Genomic DNA, 17,306 nt, shown 5'->3' on the forward strand with positions numbered 1-17,306 from the left:
TATCTATCTTATATAGTGCCTTTTATCTATCTATCTATCTTATATATACTGTATATCTATCTATCTATCATCTACAATACCAGGAAATTGTGAAATTTACCTGACATACAGGACTAGTTTAACCTGTTTATCTATCTATCTATCTATCTATCTATCTATCTATCTATCTATCTATCTAATAAAATGATAGAAAATCTACAAACAAAAATAAAATGATTTACACAATAAAATGATAGAAAATCTACAACTGCTAAAAATAGTGATAACAAAAAGGGTACAAAACAAACAATATGACTTAAGGGACTACACACCACTACACATACGGTCAGGTCTGAACACATATACCGGTCTGTCTTATATCCAGATCGACTTACGACCAATCCTTCAAAACCAATCGTAATTTAAGTCAATGACTACCTGTACAGAATTTAAAGAGCAAAGCCAAAAAAGAAAAAGCAAGAAGTCTGAAAACCAGGTCAAAAGATCAAAAGCAAAGCGTAATGCACAGATGTCACCCGTACTAATGCCTTGGTAGATGAGGCGAGAAAACTGCATAAAACCGAGGTCAAACAAAATGGCACTTGATAATAATAGCAAAAAATGACCAACTTCTAAAGTTAGATTTCTAACAAAAACAAACATCAAAATGAAGTCATTGGGTTAAACCCCCCCAGGAAACTTCAACGCTTACAGAAAGCCCATTTGTTGTCTGTTGCTAGTCAAGGTCAACAGGAAGTATGAGATGTGTGACTGCCATGAGTTTTTGCTGCGAAAACTTCAAAAAGTAAAAGGTTCTAGAAAGTGTCTAAAAGTATCATTTTGAATGGTTATTTTATTATTCTGAGAATCGTTTTATGCTTTGTGATTATAATTTGGATATTTTTAATTATTTATTTGCATTCTCCCATTACATCATTTTGTTTGATGGTTGCTATGTAGTGTCACAAAGTCAAAGAAGCCACAGAAAGGTTTGGGGCAGCCACCCATATATTACTCCCTGGCTGCAAAATGGTTTAAAGGTTTGTGCTGATGTGTACAGATTGGAGTCCAGAACAGGACTGAAGGGATGGAGGAAAGGTGGTGGCCTTAAAGGTCAGTATAGGAAGTGACATCAAAGGGGCAGGAACCAGAAGGGTCTTCATCCATAGACTCGCACCTGGAAGTGACGTCAAAGGGGCCGGAACCAGTAATGACATCATCAGGGCCAGGTGGAATTTCCCGTGAATGGTCTATAAACAAGTGAGAGAAAGAGTCAGTGCACTCCGCTACCTCCCGGTCTGGCTCGGAATTACTTTCATTCAAGCCCTTTAGCTGCCTCCCATGTGCACGTGTGTGACAGTAGTCAGAAACAACAACATTAGAGGTCATGAATCAGGTGATTTTTAAGGATTGTGGGATATAAAGGTTACTCTCTGGGGTCGCTTCCTCATCTGATTTTGCAAATTTTCCCAAGTTTGTTCATATTATCTTGTTTTTAAGCTTAAGAATATTCTGACCGAGTTGTGATTTTTTTCGAAGTTTTGATTTATGTTTTGTTGCTATATTTTCTTTTTTTATCTCCCAATTTTCTGACTTAGGCTTTCAGTAAGTCAGAAACCCTAGAAAGTCCCAAATTTATTTCCTGGTTCTTTTATTCTTTCTGGCTAGACAGTGACATCACAGGGCCATAGGTACAGTATAAAGGTCGGCATCTGACACTTCCCAGTTTGTCCAAGTTTGTGGATACAACATTTGCTTTATATATTAGTTTGAATTCTGGTTACAATCTTTTTCAGTCTCTTCAACCACAATCTTCGACTTACATTTTGACTCAGTTTATGTGTAAATTCCTGACTTACTTTTTTTAAAATATTTTTGTTTCACATTCTGGACTCTATTACTCGATTCTCATTCTCCCGTTTTTGACTTTAGTTTATGATGCCAGAGCTGTCTCCTGATTCTATTTCCTTCTCCAAACTTCTGCTGCCTAGTGCAGTCAGTACAGCACGAAGAACAAAACAGAGGCAGCCAAATCAGAATGGCAAGAAAACATACAAAAGACAAGTCAGAGGTGTGTGATACCCCAGTTACTTGCAGCCTTGGCATCCTGCTGATCTCAAGATATCAAAAATCATGAAACTGAGATGCCAGTGCAGTGCAATGAGGACACCAACAAGCAAGATCAGTGCAATGTGCTTATTGCATTTACTCAGCAACAGTGTCCATAGAATTCAATCTTCCTTAAATAAATAGGAAAAATAAATAATTCATAAAAACAAGTGTCTGTGAGAGATAAAATCAATCCAATAAATAAAAACTGTAAATCCATGAGTATTACAAAATCAAAAATAAAAACATAGAGGTAAAATGTAGTCTTCCCTCGGCCGGTACCTACTGGGATGCCCAAAGTTCAGCTTTATTGTCCCATTACAATCCCTTTGGTGTCAGTAGGATGATCTGCAAAGCCAATGGTCGCTCCTGCTTCCTCAATGCTTAGCAGGAGTGACCAGGCCCTGGAGGACTCTTTTGCTCACCATGGAGCCTCCTGATCACCTCACCTCCTATCCACTCCACCGGCTTACACTCCCGATCCTATTCTTTGTCCTTTTCAACCATCTATCTTGATTTCTCTCCCATGATCTTTTTGCTTTCTTTCTCTTTATTTTTTGATCTTTTTCTTGAACTACAGTACTTTCTGATATCTGTTCTGGTCTGCTCAGACTCTTTTATTCCTTTGTGAGTGCAGGTTCTGTGCTTAATGACCAAAGGACTGTCATGCTTGCAACTGAGCAAGCAAATAGCCAATTTTCCCATTGCACACCCTGCAACCACACAGCTTTTTGCAGGGCCTACGCCCTCACCTACGAAGCCAGAGCATATTTTTAAAATTAAACACACAACGCCACGGGCTGTACACACTCTAAGAAAAAACATTAAAAACCTTTAAAATAAATGGCTTTCGCAAAGACAAGATTGTGCAATACTTGAGCACTGAACTGCATCATGTTATTACCCATGTCTCTCCTTTCACTTGACTGCTACGTAGTTGGGACTGCCAAGCAAAAGTGATAGATGAGCAGGACAATGGGACTGACAAAACAGTACATCTTTATTATTTATTTGGCATGTGCCATTACCCACGCTTCCAGGCAAGATTACAATTACTTACACACATTGCATTACAGCTGGAGCACAGGCAAGTTAATGGGCTTGCTGAGAGAGTCAGAGTGAGGGAATGACCAGCAGCCTTACACTTTTACGTCCAGTGTGTTATCTAGTGGGGTACGCTCTCTGCATATGTACAGGCCTGGTTGTAACGCGTGATGCTGGTGCCTTCAACCCTGCTTTCCAAGAGATATTCTGAGATCAAGCCTGTCTGTAGTGTGCAGTTGAAATGCACACATGGCACCTGCATGTAATATTCGATCGATCATGGAGGAAAAAAACAAAAGAGTAGCATTTAATCTTCTTCTTTTCTAAGTGTATTAAACAGTGTTGTATAGTAATGAAGTAGAAATACTTCATTATTGTACCTCAGTATGTTTTTAATTTTCTATCTACTTTCACATTTACTTCACTACATTTTCAAATGCACATGACTACTTTTAGTCCAATATCTTTTGCTAGATATATTTATTACTACAATATCAAAACAGAAAAACAAAAGAGGCCTGCAAATGGACCAGATGTTTTATTCAGTCAACTGTCTAAGATACAGGCTTTTCCCCTGTGAAAGATGGCCAGCAGTTTATCCCCGCCAGCACCCCCAGGCCGCTAGATGGAGCCCTCCCTGCAGCATGGAGGTGCCCCGGATGCCCATAGGGTATCATGGGCAATGGAGTTTGTCTTCACAGCCCTGCTGGATACCGTGGGAACAGCCAGGGGACGCTGCAGGGAGACAGGAAGATTGTTTCTATTATAGCCCGGAAGTACTTACCAGTCACAGGGATGGAAGAACTAAAGTACTTCCGGGCTGAAGACAAATAAGAGTTTTCATCTGACCCGGAAGTGCCATGGAATCACATGGACTGAGGAACAGAAGCACGGGTCCGGTTCGAGGACTATAAAAAGGACACTGGGAAACCCAGCAGACTGAGCCAGAGTTGGGAGGGAGTGTGACAGAGATGCTGGGTGGAGAGGAGGATTATTGTATTGATTGATTATTGTTATTGAATATTATTGAGTATTGTGGAGGTGGAGGTGCTTTGTGCACAGTACTGAAGAGATTAAAATTATTTCTGAAAGTTTTGCCTGGTGTCTGGACGTATTGTCTGTGGGTTTGGCGGAGCAACAGCAACCCCTAGTGTCACACCTGTCATTTGCTTATATGAAGAATATGGGACAATTTTCAAATGTGCATCACTGGCTGATTGCAGTTGCTGATCTCATTGGTAGACCATGTCAATGTAAATGACTGGCACTTGACAGACATGTTAAATTTACCAACTGCCTGACCACTTTTTAGCAGTCATGGTTGCCTTCTTTTTCTGACAGTTAATAATATGCTTACCTGATGGAGCAGGTACTGCATGAATTGTTAACAAGTAAAGAGAGTTCTGCTACAATCTGAAACTTTTTTAATTTTTTCCATTCTGTCGAGGTACTAAAATACAAGACATCAGGCAGATGAGCTCCACTTCTGTTAATGAGGTCCAAAACACCTGCATTCCTTAATAATCATTGTTGCATCCATTGTTTATCAGGTCTCATGCACATACAGCTCTTCCTCACAACTAAAGACCCAATCACCCATAATTGGAATAACTGCATGCTTCCCGCAGAATGGGGCATGGCTAGATGTTAGTGACGCACAATACCTGTCTCAGTTATTTCCACTAATGGCCACATTCGAACATTGTCCTCAATGCACTCAGCTGAACGTAATGGGGCTAATCCATAGGCTGCAATAAGGTATACTTGTGTATTCACATGCCATGGTTCACTCACCTTGTCACGTCACTTGTCACTTGTCACTCACCTCAGTATGTGCGTCTTCAGAACTGCAGGTCTGACATTGTGGTCAGCAGCACAGGAGCACCGCAGGGGACTGTACTTTCTCCGGTCCTGTTCAGCCTATATACATCAGACTTCCAATACAACTTGGAGTCCTGCCACGTGCAAAAGTTCACTGACGACACTGCTATTATGGGCTGCATCAGGAGTGGGCAGGAGGAGGAGTATAGGAACCTAATCAAGGACTTTGTTAAATGGTGTGACTCAAACCACCTACAACTGAACACCAGCAAAACCAAGGAGCTGGTGGTGGATTTTAGGAGACCCAGGCCCCTCCTGAGGCGACTGTGTGCAGAGGGTACAGACCTATAAATACCTGGGAGTGCAGCTGGATGATAAATTGGACTGGACTGCCAATACTGATGCTCTTTGTAAGAAAGGTCAGAGCCGACTATACTTCCTTAGAAGGCTGGCGTCCTTCAACATCTGCAATAAGATGCTGCAGATGTTCTATCACACGGTTGAGGTGCGAGCCCTCTTCTACGCAGTGGTGTGCTGGGGAGGCAGCATAAAGAAGAACGCCTCACGCCTGGACAAACCGGTGTGAAAGGCAAGCTCTATTGTAGGCATGGAGCTGGACAGTTTGACATCCGTGGCATTGAGCAGGCTCCTGTCAATCATGGAGAATCCACTGCATCCACTGAACAGTATCATCTCCAGACAGAGAAGCAGCTTCATCAACAGACTGCTGTCACCGTCCTGCTCTGCTGACAGACTGAGGAGATCATTCCACCCCACACTATGCGAATTAACATTATACAAGATTATAGACTGTTATACCTGCCTTGCACTCTCCACCTTGCATTTTTTAACTTGCACTGCCCTTTTATTGCTCTTTAATTAATATTGATTTTATCAGTATGCTGATGCTGGAGTATGTGAATTTCCCCTTGGGATTAATAAAGTAGCTATCTATCTATCTATCTATCTATCTATCTATCTATCTATCTATCTATCTATCTATCTATCTATCTATGAGAACTCATGTGAGAAACACATTATCCTGAGCATCACTGCTGAAAAACAGATCTAACCATCTAAATAGTTGTAAAAGACCAAGGCAAACCAAAAAGGCCATTCCGATAGATAGATAGATAGATAGATAGATAGATAGATAGATAGATAGATAGATAGATAGATATGAATCACGTTTTTATTCCTGAGCTTTGAGGGGTCTTCATCAGAGGATAATGCTTGGACTTCCAAGAATCAAAGGCAATATACACACATGTGCATGGGAGGCAATCTAAAGGCTTAACTGGTGATAAAATGCAGGGGTTGACAAACTGCACTAATCCTTCTTCTCCCTCTCCCACAGACCAGCAGAATGGAAGCCAGCCTAAAACTCCACCCACCTCCCTTGGCAGACCACGCCCTCTTACAGACCTCACTTTGGCCTAAGAACCCACCTCTTCCTGCACAGGAACCAATAAGACCAATCCCTCCACCCTTCACTTCAGTCTTATGTTGACTCAGTCTGTGTTCATCACTTTAAATTTGACTCTTTGTTTGTTTCGCCGACAATATACGGGGTGGATCCCCCAAATCTTTCTGCTTTGTTCTGTTTTTTTTTTTTACTATTTATATAAAGGAAGATATGCAAGTACACTTAATATCAGATTTTAGTAGTTTTCATATGGGCAGATTTTACATTTATGTGAGTCACTTTCCATTAAGGTAATCTCCACTTTGACTCAGTTTACTCAGGTATGGCGGTTGCATACATTATACAACACTGTAAGTTAATAATACAAACACTTTATTGAATTAATGGGCCCCAAATCAGTAGACAATCCATGTTTAAATGGCTGTGATGTAATAATCCACAGTGTTGACTTCAGGAAGCCTGAATGGGAGTTAATAGCTGCTCTGAATGCCTTTGCTGTCTGTTCGTTTTACTGACGCTCTTCTCTTTGCCTTACCAGGGATGACATGTCAGGCTCGCAGCTCTTATCTGGACACCGAGGTGCTCTGGGGCTATCGCTTCACACCAGTGTTGACTCTGGAGAAGGGCTTCTATGAGGTAGACTACAATTCTTTCCATGATATCTTTGAGACTCATACACCTTCCTGCAGTGCCAAGGAGTTGGCAGCTATTGCCAGTGCTGGGCAGCTGTATGCTCAAATCTCTCAGCATAATGCAAACATTTGCACCTTCCCCAAGGACTCACAAACCAGTGGTCAGAAGCAGGATGATGCTAGAAAAACAAATGGATCCACCAGCCAAGTCCACCCTGCCATCAAGCATTGATTGCATCAACTGGAGCGAGTTAAGGCCATGTAATATTTGACGACTTTTCCAGCGATTTTCAGTCATAGTCTTCATTTGCATAATCTTAGGGAGTCAAAACAGTTGGTGGCTCGCTCCCGTGGAGGCTAGTCATCTAGTAGGACATACCCAGCGACACACTCCTGCTTGTCCACAATTTGCTCTGATTTTGTGTTTAGTTGTAGGAGTGGGCTCTGTGTATGTGAAATCTGACAACCAATCCAGGAATACAATGCATATGAATTAACCAGGAATGAGAACAAGTACTGTACTAAGGAACGCAAGTGTTTTGGACATCACATACAGTAGAGAAGCTCATTTATTTAGTACCCGAGAAAACAGAAAAAAGGGCAAAAAGGGCAGAGATTGGGTATGAACTCTCCATAACTGTCAACTCCTTGTACAACACCGGCTCCGTCAGGCAGCATGCTGCTGGCTGGCAGAAAAAGGGACAAGAACGGGTGTGCTGGAAAGTCATCATGTAACTGGTAAATCAGACATGTTCAGCGATTTTCAGTCCAGAGACGAGATCAGCAACTGCAGTCAGCAAATGTGACATAACCTTTGACTAGAACTCACACTATGTGACATTGGCTTTAGGATCAAGCAATGCCTTCTGATTTGTATTGTCTGACATAGAGGTTCTATAAAGAATTGGGAGGGGGTCTATTGAGAAATTCATTATGTGCACTTTTCAGAAGACGTCATAAATTGAGGCAGGTACAGTAGAATTCACAAGGATACTTCAAGGGATTTAGCCATGGGGCTTCTAAGACCTACAGTACTGTATGGGCTGCTTTAATTTATAATGGGGCTGCTGACTTGAACCTCATCTCTGACTGACCAGAGAATAAAACACAACTGCACAACCACTGACTTTTGCTCTTCCATGATCACCTTTTTCATGTAGGCCAAATGAGAGTGAGCTTAGAGCCATTGACGTGACACCATCACAAAGCAGATCAAGCGATAACCTGGAAATGAGCTTTTCAACCAGAGAGAAAAAAAACAACACAAGCTAGCTTTACTCCCAAATATGAACGGTTTTGCAATCCAACATATTTGCAAGCTTCCCGTCTTTACCGCCTGCTTACCTCTTTATTTAAAGAATTTGATTTCGCCTAAGCTGTCCTGCATAGGAGGAATAGAAAGATTTTGTTCTTCAGCCTCATTACACCTTTGCTTTGCAGTCAATGGGTGTTTTAGCCTTTAGTATGTCATCTATGTCATCACTGCAAACCCAGAAAATAAATCTGGGACACTGAAATGGAAATAAAACTCCTGATAAACAAAAAAAAAAGTAGTGTGGTCAGAAATAGAAGTACAACTAAAATTGTTTAATATAAAATAAAAAAAAAATCATAAAATGGAAGTTAGCGGTCTGTTTTTCATGCATCTCCCATAAGGTCCCAAAGGCACGAGGATTAAAGTAGAGACATAAAAGTGACAGCTGCAGTTTTACGGCTTGTTTGGATTGAATGCAATAGACATGCAATTTAGAGCCCGGACTGTGACGCTCATTATAGGAAGCTGAAATGTGAAGGCAACTTTTTAAGCAAAAAAATTCAAAACTCCTCACAAACCCACCGTGACTCATCCATGAGATCAATTAGTTACACTGCCTACTTTTGGAGATAAAGAATACCCAGCATTTAAATTCACTTTTTTTTTTCCTTGTAACATTATTAATCGGCCCTACGAGGAAGCAATGAATCAGAAAGAATTCTGGCACAAAACTAATATTGGATCAGACAAAAATCCTCATGAGAGGCGAAAAATTGCTGTAATACACAGTAGTGTGGAGAAGCCTTAGGCACCCAAGATTATTATATCATTTTTGTTTTAGAGGGTTTATTTTATGTGACTTCTGCAGTGGCATGTCAGTAGACAAGAACAAATTTCAGATTTTCAAAAATTCTGTTTGGAAAAATTAAATGTTACAGAGACATGTTTGCATTTTGCTATAGAGAGTAAAATATTATGTAACGGATCGCTTTTTCGATATAAACTTGATGACTCGGCAGGTCTGCAGCCCACTGACTAATTAAACACAGATAAGAAGCCCACGCGAAGGAGCAATGACATCATAAACGGACTGAGCCAAACTGATTACCTGAAATAGAAACTGGGTGTCGAATCAAACTTGGGAATGACTCCTTTAAGACGTGTCTGGAGGAGAAACTGGGACTCGTGATGGGCTCTTCAATTCAATTTACTGAATTGATTCTTTCAAACTACCTTTTTAGTTTGAATGCAGTCTTTTGATTCATTTTTAGCGATAGCTGATACTGGAGTTTGGTATGGGGGGTCTCCTCCGATCGCATCACAAATATATAATTTAATAATTCATGCATTGCTTTCACATACTGTATGTACATAGGTGTGTGACGGTGTGGTTTGGCTCCTTCCGGGAGACTCTTGAACCCGCCACCATTGATAACGTTACCGAGATAAGCCAGGCAAATGAGGATACATACATTCAGACAAGGGGTAGGTGAAAAAGTGGCAGTGCTTTTATTAAAAAAACATCAAAAAAATCAAGTGCCCAACTGTGCAGTGAAATTCATTACATAACAAAATCAAATAAGATGAGAGTGAATGTGGACGTTAAAATACAATAAATAAATATTCATAAAACCCGAAGGTCAAAACAAGTGGGAAGCCGTCTCCTAAAACCTCACAAGCCCAGGTGCATCCCTGTAAAAGTGACGTTTCTCCGGCTTATCCTTTTTCCGGATCTTGCAGCTCGGAGAGACGTCAACCAACAGGTGCAGATGACCCTCAGACCTTCTTGTGTCCCCACTTCCCATCCCATGATGGGACGCCGCAGAGCTTCCACTCCCTTGGCTCCCTCTGTCATCTCTGGCCTTGCAGGGAGCCCCTCAGGAGTACTCTTGTAGCTCCCAAGCTCAGCAAGAGTAACGCTCATCCCCCTCGAGCGCCGGCCACACATTCTCCTCCTGGAACTCACATTCCTGTCCACCTGCTTCTTCCATTTCTGCACCTGCTCGCTCACTCGCTCCTGCCCTTCTTTTCTTCCTTTAACCTCCTCCCTCGTTTTTGTTATTTTCAAACCTTTTGTTTTCCTCCTGCCCTTTCTGTCCCATGCAGGCACCTTTTATCCTGGATGTTTAATTGGGCACAGTTGTGAGGAGCTACTCCCTCCACGCCATCACCGAGGTGCCCGCCTCCACTTGTGTATGTGCCAATACCACCTCTAACGCACTCTCAAACACCCAAACAAACTGGTGCCTGCACCGTCTTGGGATGCAATTATATATTTAAAATTAGCCACCAAATACTGAGCTGCGGACCAGTGTTTATATAATTAATATTATTTATTAATTCACAATCTATAAATAATATAAATATACAAATCATTATATTTTTTAACATGATCATTTATATGCCATTGTGCTGTTTCCGTACACAAACAATGATAACATTTAAGATGCACAACTACAATAAGATGTTACATTAATGAATCACACGTGAATAATGATTTGTTCGCAAATTCAAATGAACAAGAATCGTTCAGCTGACTCTCGGGTAGCGAGCAACACGTTCACAAATCAAATGAGTCGAGACTCAGGAGTCAGGCAGTCCTTGCACATGCGCTTTGCACGTTCACCAGTGGGGCAGTGGCAGAGAAATAAATGGGAGACGCTGACGACATCATGTGGGACATGCATGCACATCAGTGCTGGTCCAGTTGAGCTCCACTGAGCTGATTTGTTCGCACTCACAAATCGATTCATGTGATTCTCTGAAAAGAGTCGTTATAAAAAGAATGCACCGTTCTTGAATCATCCTTCACTAATTGGGATAACTGAGCTATTAACTAAACAAGTGAGCATGGTGGACTGAATCGTTGACTCTTCAAAGGTCTGGAAGTGGCAAATGTGAATACCCAACTATGTGAATACCCAACTTCATTAATATTATTTCTGGGATGATCATTAATTTAAGAATTGCTAGCAGCAGCAGGAGTGCATCCAAGTAAGTAATTTGAAGCTCTGATCGTTCAGGCTGCTAGTATGGCTTCAGTGTAGTGTTGTCCAAAGCGTTTACCACAGCGAATATTCGCTATTCACTTTTCCTGGAAATTCGCCTTACAGCCTTTCGATGAACAAATTTCCCCCTGCGCTCCACAATGCTTTGTGAGGCCAGTGTGACATCACAGGTCTGTAGCAGCCATGTGCAGAACTTTAATGCATGCGTATTGCAGGATTGTTGTGGAGCTGCTTGGACATGTGTGATGTCACCACCCGATGGATACTCCAGCCTCCCACCCTGCAAGTATTTACAGTAAGAAAAAACTTGCAGTGTTTTTATTTGAGGGGAACATTAGCTGAGTATAATGAGAGCACTAGAAGTGCTGCCATTGGACATATAACACTGATCTCTGTGGACTGGCCATGTAGCTCCCGCATGGCTAATTATGCATGCAAATTAGCCATGTGCCCAGTTATGAACTCAAAACAAGCCTTAAAGGAGGCATCCCCCTCCCTGTGAAATGATATTAATGACAAAAAATGTATTACCGTTGACAAGTCAGGACGTGTCAGGACCAAAACCAAGCCATCAGATCTAAGCAGCTCTCTGAAGACCCCCATTATCAAATTGTGGTGATACATGGATCAGGGTGAGATTTAACCATTTCTAAAGCTTTCAGTGTTCCCAGGAGCACAGTGGCCCCAATAATTGTGAAACTGAAGAAGTCTGGAACTACCAGGACTCTTCCTAGTGTTGGCTGTCTGGCCAGACTGAGTAACCAGGCAGGAAGGACCATGGTCAGGGAGGTGGCCAAGAATCTAATAGTAACTCTTAACAGAACATCTGAAGTCCTCTGCTGAGATGGGAGAACCTGTCAGAAGGTTGACCATCTCAGCAGTATTCCATCAGCCAGGTGTTTATGGTAGAGCTGCTAAATGGAAGCCACTAGTGAGTGAAACACATATGGACTCTGAGAGCATGAAGAGGTCTTATGGGCAACTCCAAGCACTGACAAAATCCAGGCCCTGCTCATCAGCTGACAAATACCATCCCTGTGGTTAAACATGGTGGGCTACATTAAGATAACAAGCCTCATTGCTCAATTCCTATATTTTAGTCAGATCAGATTTGCCTATCTTGATGGTTCACATTTATAAGTACAAATGATCTGTATCTAAAAGAAAAGTCTGTTCTTGACAGGCCCAAAGCCCAAACTTAAATCAGAAAATGGCAGTTTCCCATCCAATCCAACAGAGCTTGAGAGGGCTTGCAAAAAGCCAAAATCCAGGTGTGCAAAGCTTGCAGAAACCAACTCAAGAAGACTCAAAGCTGTACTTGCTGCCAAAAGGCCTCCCACAAAGTATTAAATTAAAGGTCTAAATACTAATATGAAGGAGAGATTGCAGTTTTTGATTTTTAATAAATTTGCTGGTGTTTCTGAAGACATGTTTACATTTTGTCATTGTTGGTTATTGAGTGTAAACTGATGGGCAAAAATCTTCTTCTTTCGGCTGTTCTTGTTAGGGGTCACCACAGCAAATCATCTTCTTCCATAACCTTTCTGTCCTCTGCATCTTGATCTGTTACACCCATCACCTGCATGTCCTCTCTCACCATATCCATAAACCTTCTCTTAGGCCTTCCTCTTTTTCTTTTCCCTGGCAGCTCTATCCTTAGCATCCTTCTCTCAATATACCCAGCATCTCTCCTCTGCACATGTCCAAACACAATCTCGCCTCTCTGACTTTGTCTCCCAACCGTCCAACTTAAGCTGATCCTCTAATGTACTCATTTCTAATCCTATCCATCCTCGTCACGCCCAGTGCAATCTTAGCATCTTTAACTCTGCCACCTCGACCTCTGTCTCCTGCTTTCTGGTCAGTGCCACCATCTCCAAACAATATAACATTGCTGGTCTCACTACCCTCCTGTAGACCTTCCCTTTCACTCTTGCTGATACCCATCTGTCACAAATCACTCCTGACAATCTTCTCTACCCATTCCACCTTACCTGCAGTCTCTTTTCCACCTCTCTTCCACAATTCCCATTACTCTGTACTGTTGATCCCAAGTATCTAAACTCATCCACCTTCACCAACTCTATTCCCTGCATCCTCATCATTCCACTGACCTCCCTCTCATTTACACACATGTATTCTGTCTTGTTCCTACTGACCTTCATTCCTCTCCTCTCTCTAGCGCATATCTCCACCTCTCCAGGGTCTCCTCAACCTGTTCCCTACTCTCACTACAGATCACAATGTCATCAGAAAACATCATAGTCCACGAGGACTCCTGTCTAATCTCGTCTGTCAACCTGTCCAAGACCATTGCAAATACGAAAGGGCTCAGAGCCAATTCCTTGAATGCATCTGTCATTCTTACTGCAGACCTCACCACTGTCACACTTCCCTCGTATATATCCTATACAACTGTTACGTACTTCTCTGCCACTCCCAACTTTTTCATACAATACCACAACTCCTCTTGAGGCACCCAGTCACATGCTTTCTCCAGATCCACAAAGACATAAGGCAACTCCTTCTGGCCTTCTCTAAACTTCTCTATCAACATCCTCCGAGCAAACATTGCATCTGTGGTGATTTTTCTTGGCATGAAACCATACTGCTGCTCACTAATCATCACCTCACTTCTTAACCTAGCTTCCACTAACTCTTTCACATAACTTCATACTGTGGCTCATCAATTTTATTCCCCTGTAGTTACTGCATCTGGACCAACAGTCATTCCATTTTTCATTCACTTCATAGCTGTCCTTCACTTCCTCCTTGTTAATCCGTTGCATTTCCTGATTCACTATCTCCACATCATCCAACCTCTTCTCTCTCTCGTTCTCTTCATTCATCAGCCTCTCAAAGTACTCTTTCCATCTGCTCAACACACTCTCCTCGCTTGTGAGTACATTTCCTTCCTTATCCTTTATCACCCTAACCTGCTGCACATCTTTCCCAGCTCTGTCCCTCTGTCTAGCCAATCGGTACACGTCCTTTTGTCCCTCCTTAGAGTCCAGCCTCTCATACAGCTCATCATACGCTTTTTCTTTAGCCTTTGCCACTTCTCTTCACCTTTGCCTTATCTCCTTATACTCTTGTCTACTTTCTGCATCTGTTTGACTATCCCACTTCTTCTTTGCCATCCTCTTCCTCTGTATACTCTCCTATATTCCCTCATTCCACCACCAGGTTTCCTTTTCCTCCTTCCTCTTTCCAGATGTCACGCCAAGCACCCTTCTTGCTGTCACCATTACTACATCTGCTGTAGTTTCCCAGCTGTCTGGCCACTCTTCACTGCCACCCAGTGCATGTCTCACCTCCTCCCTAAACTCAACCTTGCAGTCTTTTCTTTTCAACTTTCACCATTTGATCCTTGGCTATGCCCTTACTCTCTTCCTCTTCTCGATCTCCAACGTCATCCTACAGACTACCATCCTATGCTGCCTAACTACATTTTCCCCTGCCAACACTTTGCAGTCTTCAATCTCCTTCAGATTGACTCTTCTGCATAGGATGTAATCTACCTGTGTGCATCTTTCTCCACTCTTGTGAGTAACCCTATGTTCCTCACTCTTCTTATAATACATATTCACCACAGCCATCTCAATCCTTTTGGAATATCCACTATCCTCTGACCTTCTTCATTCCTCTTTTTGACACCATACCTACCCATCACCTCCTCGTCTCCACTGTTCCCTTCACCAACATGCCCATTGAAATCCACTCCAATCACCACTTTCTGTCCTTGGGTGCACTGTTCATCACTTCATCCAATTCACTCCAAAAATCTTCTTTCTCACCAATTGCACACCCAACTTGCGGTGCATATGCACTAACAACATTCATCATCACACCTCCAATTTCCAATTTTGGGGCAAAAACCTACTCATTTAAAATTCAATCTATAACATAATAAAGTGTGCAGGAGGATGAATAATGTCTGAATCTACTGTAGTTAGTGATCTGGTCAGAATGAATGGGCTCCTCGATATTATCAGGGAAGCATCTGATCAGCCTGAGATTCACTGTGCAGCAGGTAAATGACCCAAACAAACAGCAAAGATTATAAAGAACTATGAGCAAAAATAAAAGGAGGCAGAAGTCCTGTAATAGATGATGTGCACTAACAGCACCCTGACCTCAGACCACTGAGATTACCTGGAGAGACAGAAGGAACGAGACTCATGAAGTATGCTGAAGAGCTGGGGTGCATTCTCCAAAATAATACCAGCCAATTTTCTTATCAAAGAGCATGATAGTGGGCCTCAGGTGATCGATACAGTTTTAAAGGCAAATGGTGGTCACACCAAATATTGATTTGAATTTGTTTTTACTGTTTACTGCTCTTTACAGTAAACTTTCCATTTAGTTATATTTGAAGGCAACTTTGCTTCACAGATCTGTATGTGAAGCAGCAAACCTAAGGCAGATACAAGCTAACACATGTTCCCATCACTAAGAATTAATTCATCTAGAGGCATTTATACATAAGATACAAAGCCATACAATTCAAAAGCTTTTAAATCTCCAACTTCTACAGCTACTCTTCAGTTTAGCCCCTACTCTCTGCCCATTACCAGTCCTCAGTATTTAGAATCCAACCAGTCCTGCTTGGTTTTTGAAATCAGACCACCTCTCCCAATAGGAATTACCAGGTTCTTCTTCTTGCAATGTTGAAAGGGTATCTCGGCTGTTCGCATCTTCAATGTGTGTTTCACAGAGTCATTTTAATTTACTATTCTATTACTTGATTCATATGGTATTATTCAATAAATAGAAAGCAGTATACTATGCTTTCTAATGTGATAGATAGATAGATAGATAGATAGATAGATAGATAGATAGATAGATAGATAGATAGATAGATAGATAGATAGATAGATGAAAGGCACTATATAAAAGATAGATAGATAGATAGATAGATAGATAGATAGATAGATAGATAGATAGATAGATAGATAGATGAAAGGCACTATATAAAAGATAGATAGATAGATAGATAGATAGATAGATAGATAGATAGATAGATAGATGAAAGGCACTATATAAAGATAGATAGATAGATAGATAGATAGATAGATAGATAGATAGATAGATAGATAGATAGATAGATAGATAGATGAAAGGCACTATATAAAAGATAGAGAGTCCTGTAATAGATGATGTGCACTAACAGCACCCTGACCTCAGACCACTGAGATTACCTGGAGAGACAGAAGGAACGAGACTCATGAAGTATGCTGAAGAGCTGGGGTGCATTCTCCAAAATAATACCAGCCAATTTTCTTATCAAAGAGCATGATAGTGGGCCTCAGGTGATCGATACAGTTTTAAAGGCAAATGGTGGTCACACCAAATATTGATTTGAATTTGTTTTTACTGTTTACTGCTCTTTACAGTAAACTTTCCATTTAGTTATATTTGAAGGCAACTTTGCTTCACAGATCTGTATGTGAAGCAGCAAACCTAAGGCAGATACAAGCTAACACATGTTCCCATCACTAAGAATTAATTCATCTAGAGGCATTTATACATAAGATACAAAGCCATACAATTCAAAAGCTTTTAAATCTCCAACTTCTACAGCTACTCTTCAGTTTAGCCCCTACTCTCTGCCCATTACCAGTCCTCAGTATTTAGAATCCAACCAGTCCTGCTTGGTTTTGAAATCAGACCACCTCTCCCAATAGGAATTACCAGGTTCTTCTTCTTGCAATGTTGAAAGGGTATCTCGCTGTTCGCATCTTCAATGTGTGTTTCACAGAGTCATTTTAATTTACTATTCTATTACTTGATTCATATGGTATTATTCAATAAATAGAAAGTAGTATACTATGCATTCTAATGTGATAGATAGATAGATAGATAGATAGATAGATAGATAGATAGATAGATAGATAGATAGATGAAAGGCACTATATAAAGATAGATAGATAGATAGATAGATAGATAGATAGATAGATAGATAGATAGATAGATAGATGAAAGGCACTATATAAAAGAAAGATAGATAGATAGATAGATAGATAGATAGA

General features: G+C 41.2%; 1 protein-coding gene across 3 annotated transcripts in view; it reads left to right on the forward strand.

Moving 5' to 3' along the window:
* The window catches only part of kcnj5 (potassium inwardly rectifying channel subfamily J member 5), a 79,475-nt gene that overhangs the window by 29,868 nt on the left and 32,301 nt on the right, over positions 1-17,306 (forward strand). Inside the window, exon 4 of one of the 3 annotated variants that reach the window (XM_039764067.1) lies at positions 6,918-10,648. The exons of 1 other annotated variant lie outside the window; for it this stretch is intronic. In XM_039764067.1, coding sequence (XP_039620001.1) covers positions 6,918-7,243 — 326 coding nt within the window. In that variant the 3' untranslated portion in view covers positions 7,244-10,648. Of the gene's footprint in view, positions 1-6,310; positions 6,760-6,917; positions 10,649-17,306 lie in introns of those variants that run through there. One more of the 3 variants, XM_039764068.1, reaches the window with a different exon arrangement.

The sequence above is a fragment of the Polypterus senegalus genome, chromosome 9 (genome assembly GCF_016835505.1).
Source record: "Polypterus senegalus isolate Bchr_013 chromosome 9, ASM1683550v1, whole genome shotgun sequence".
NCBI classification, from domain to species: Eukaryota; Metazoa; Chordata; class Cladistia; order Polypteriformes; family Polypteridae; genus Polypterus; species Polypterus senegalus.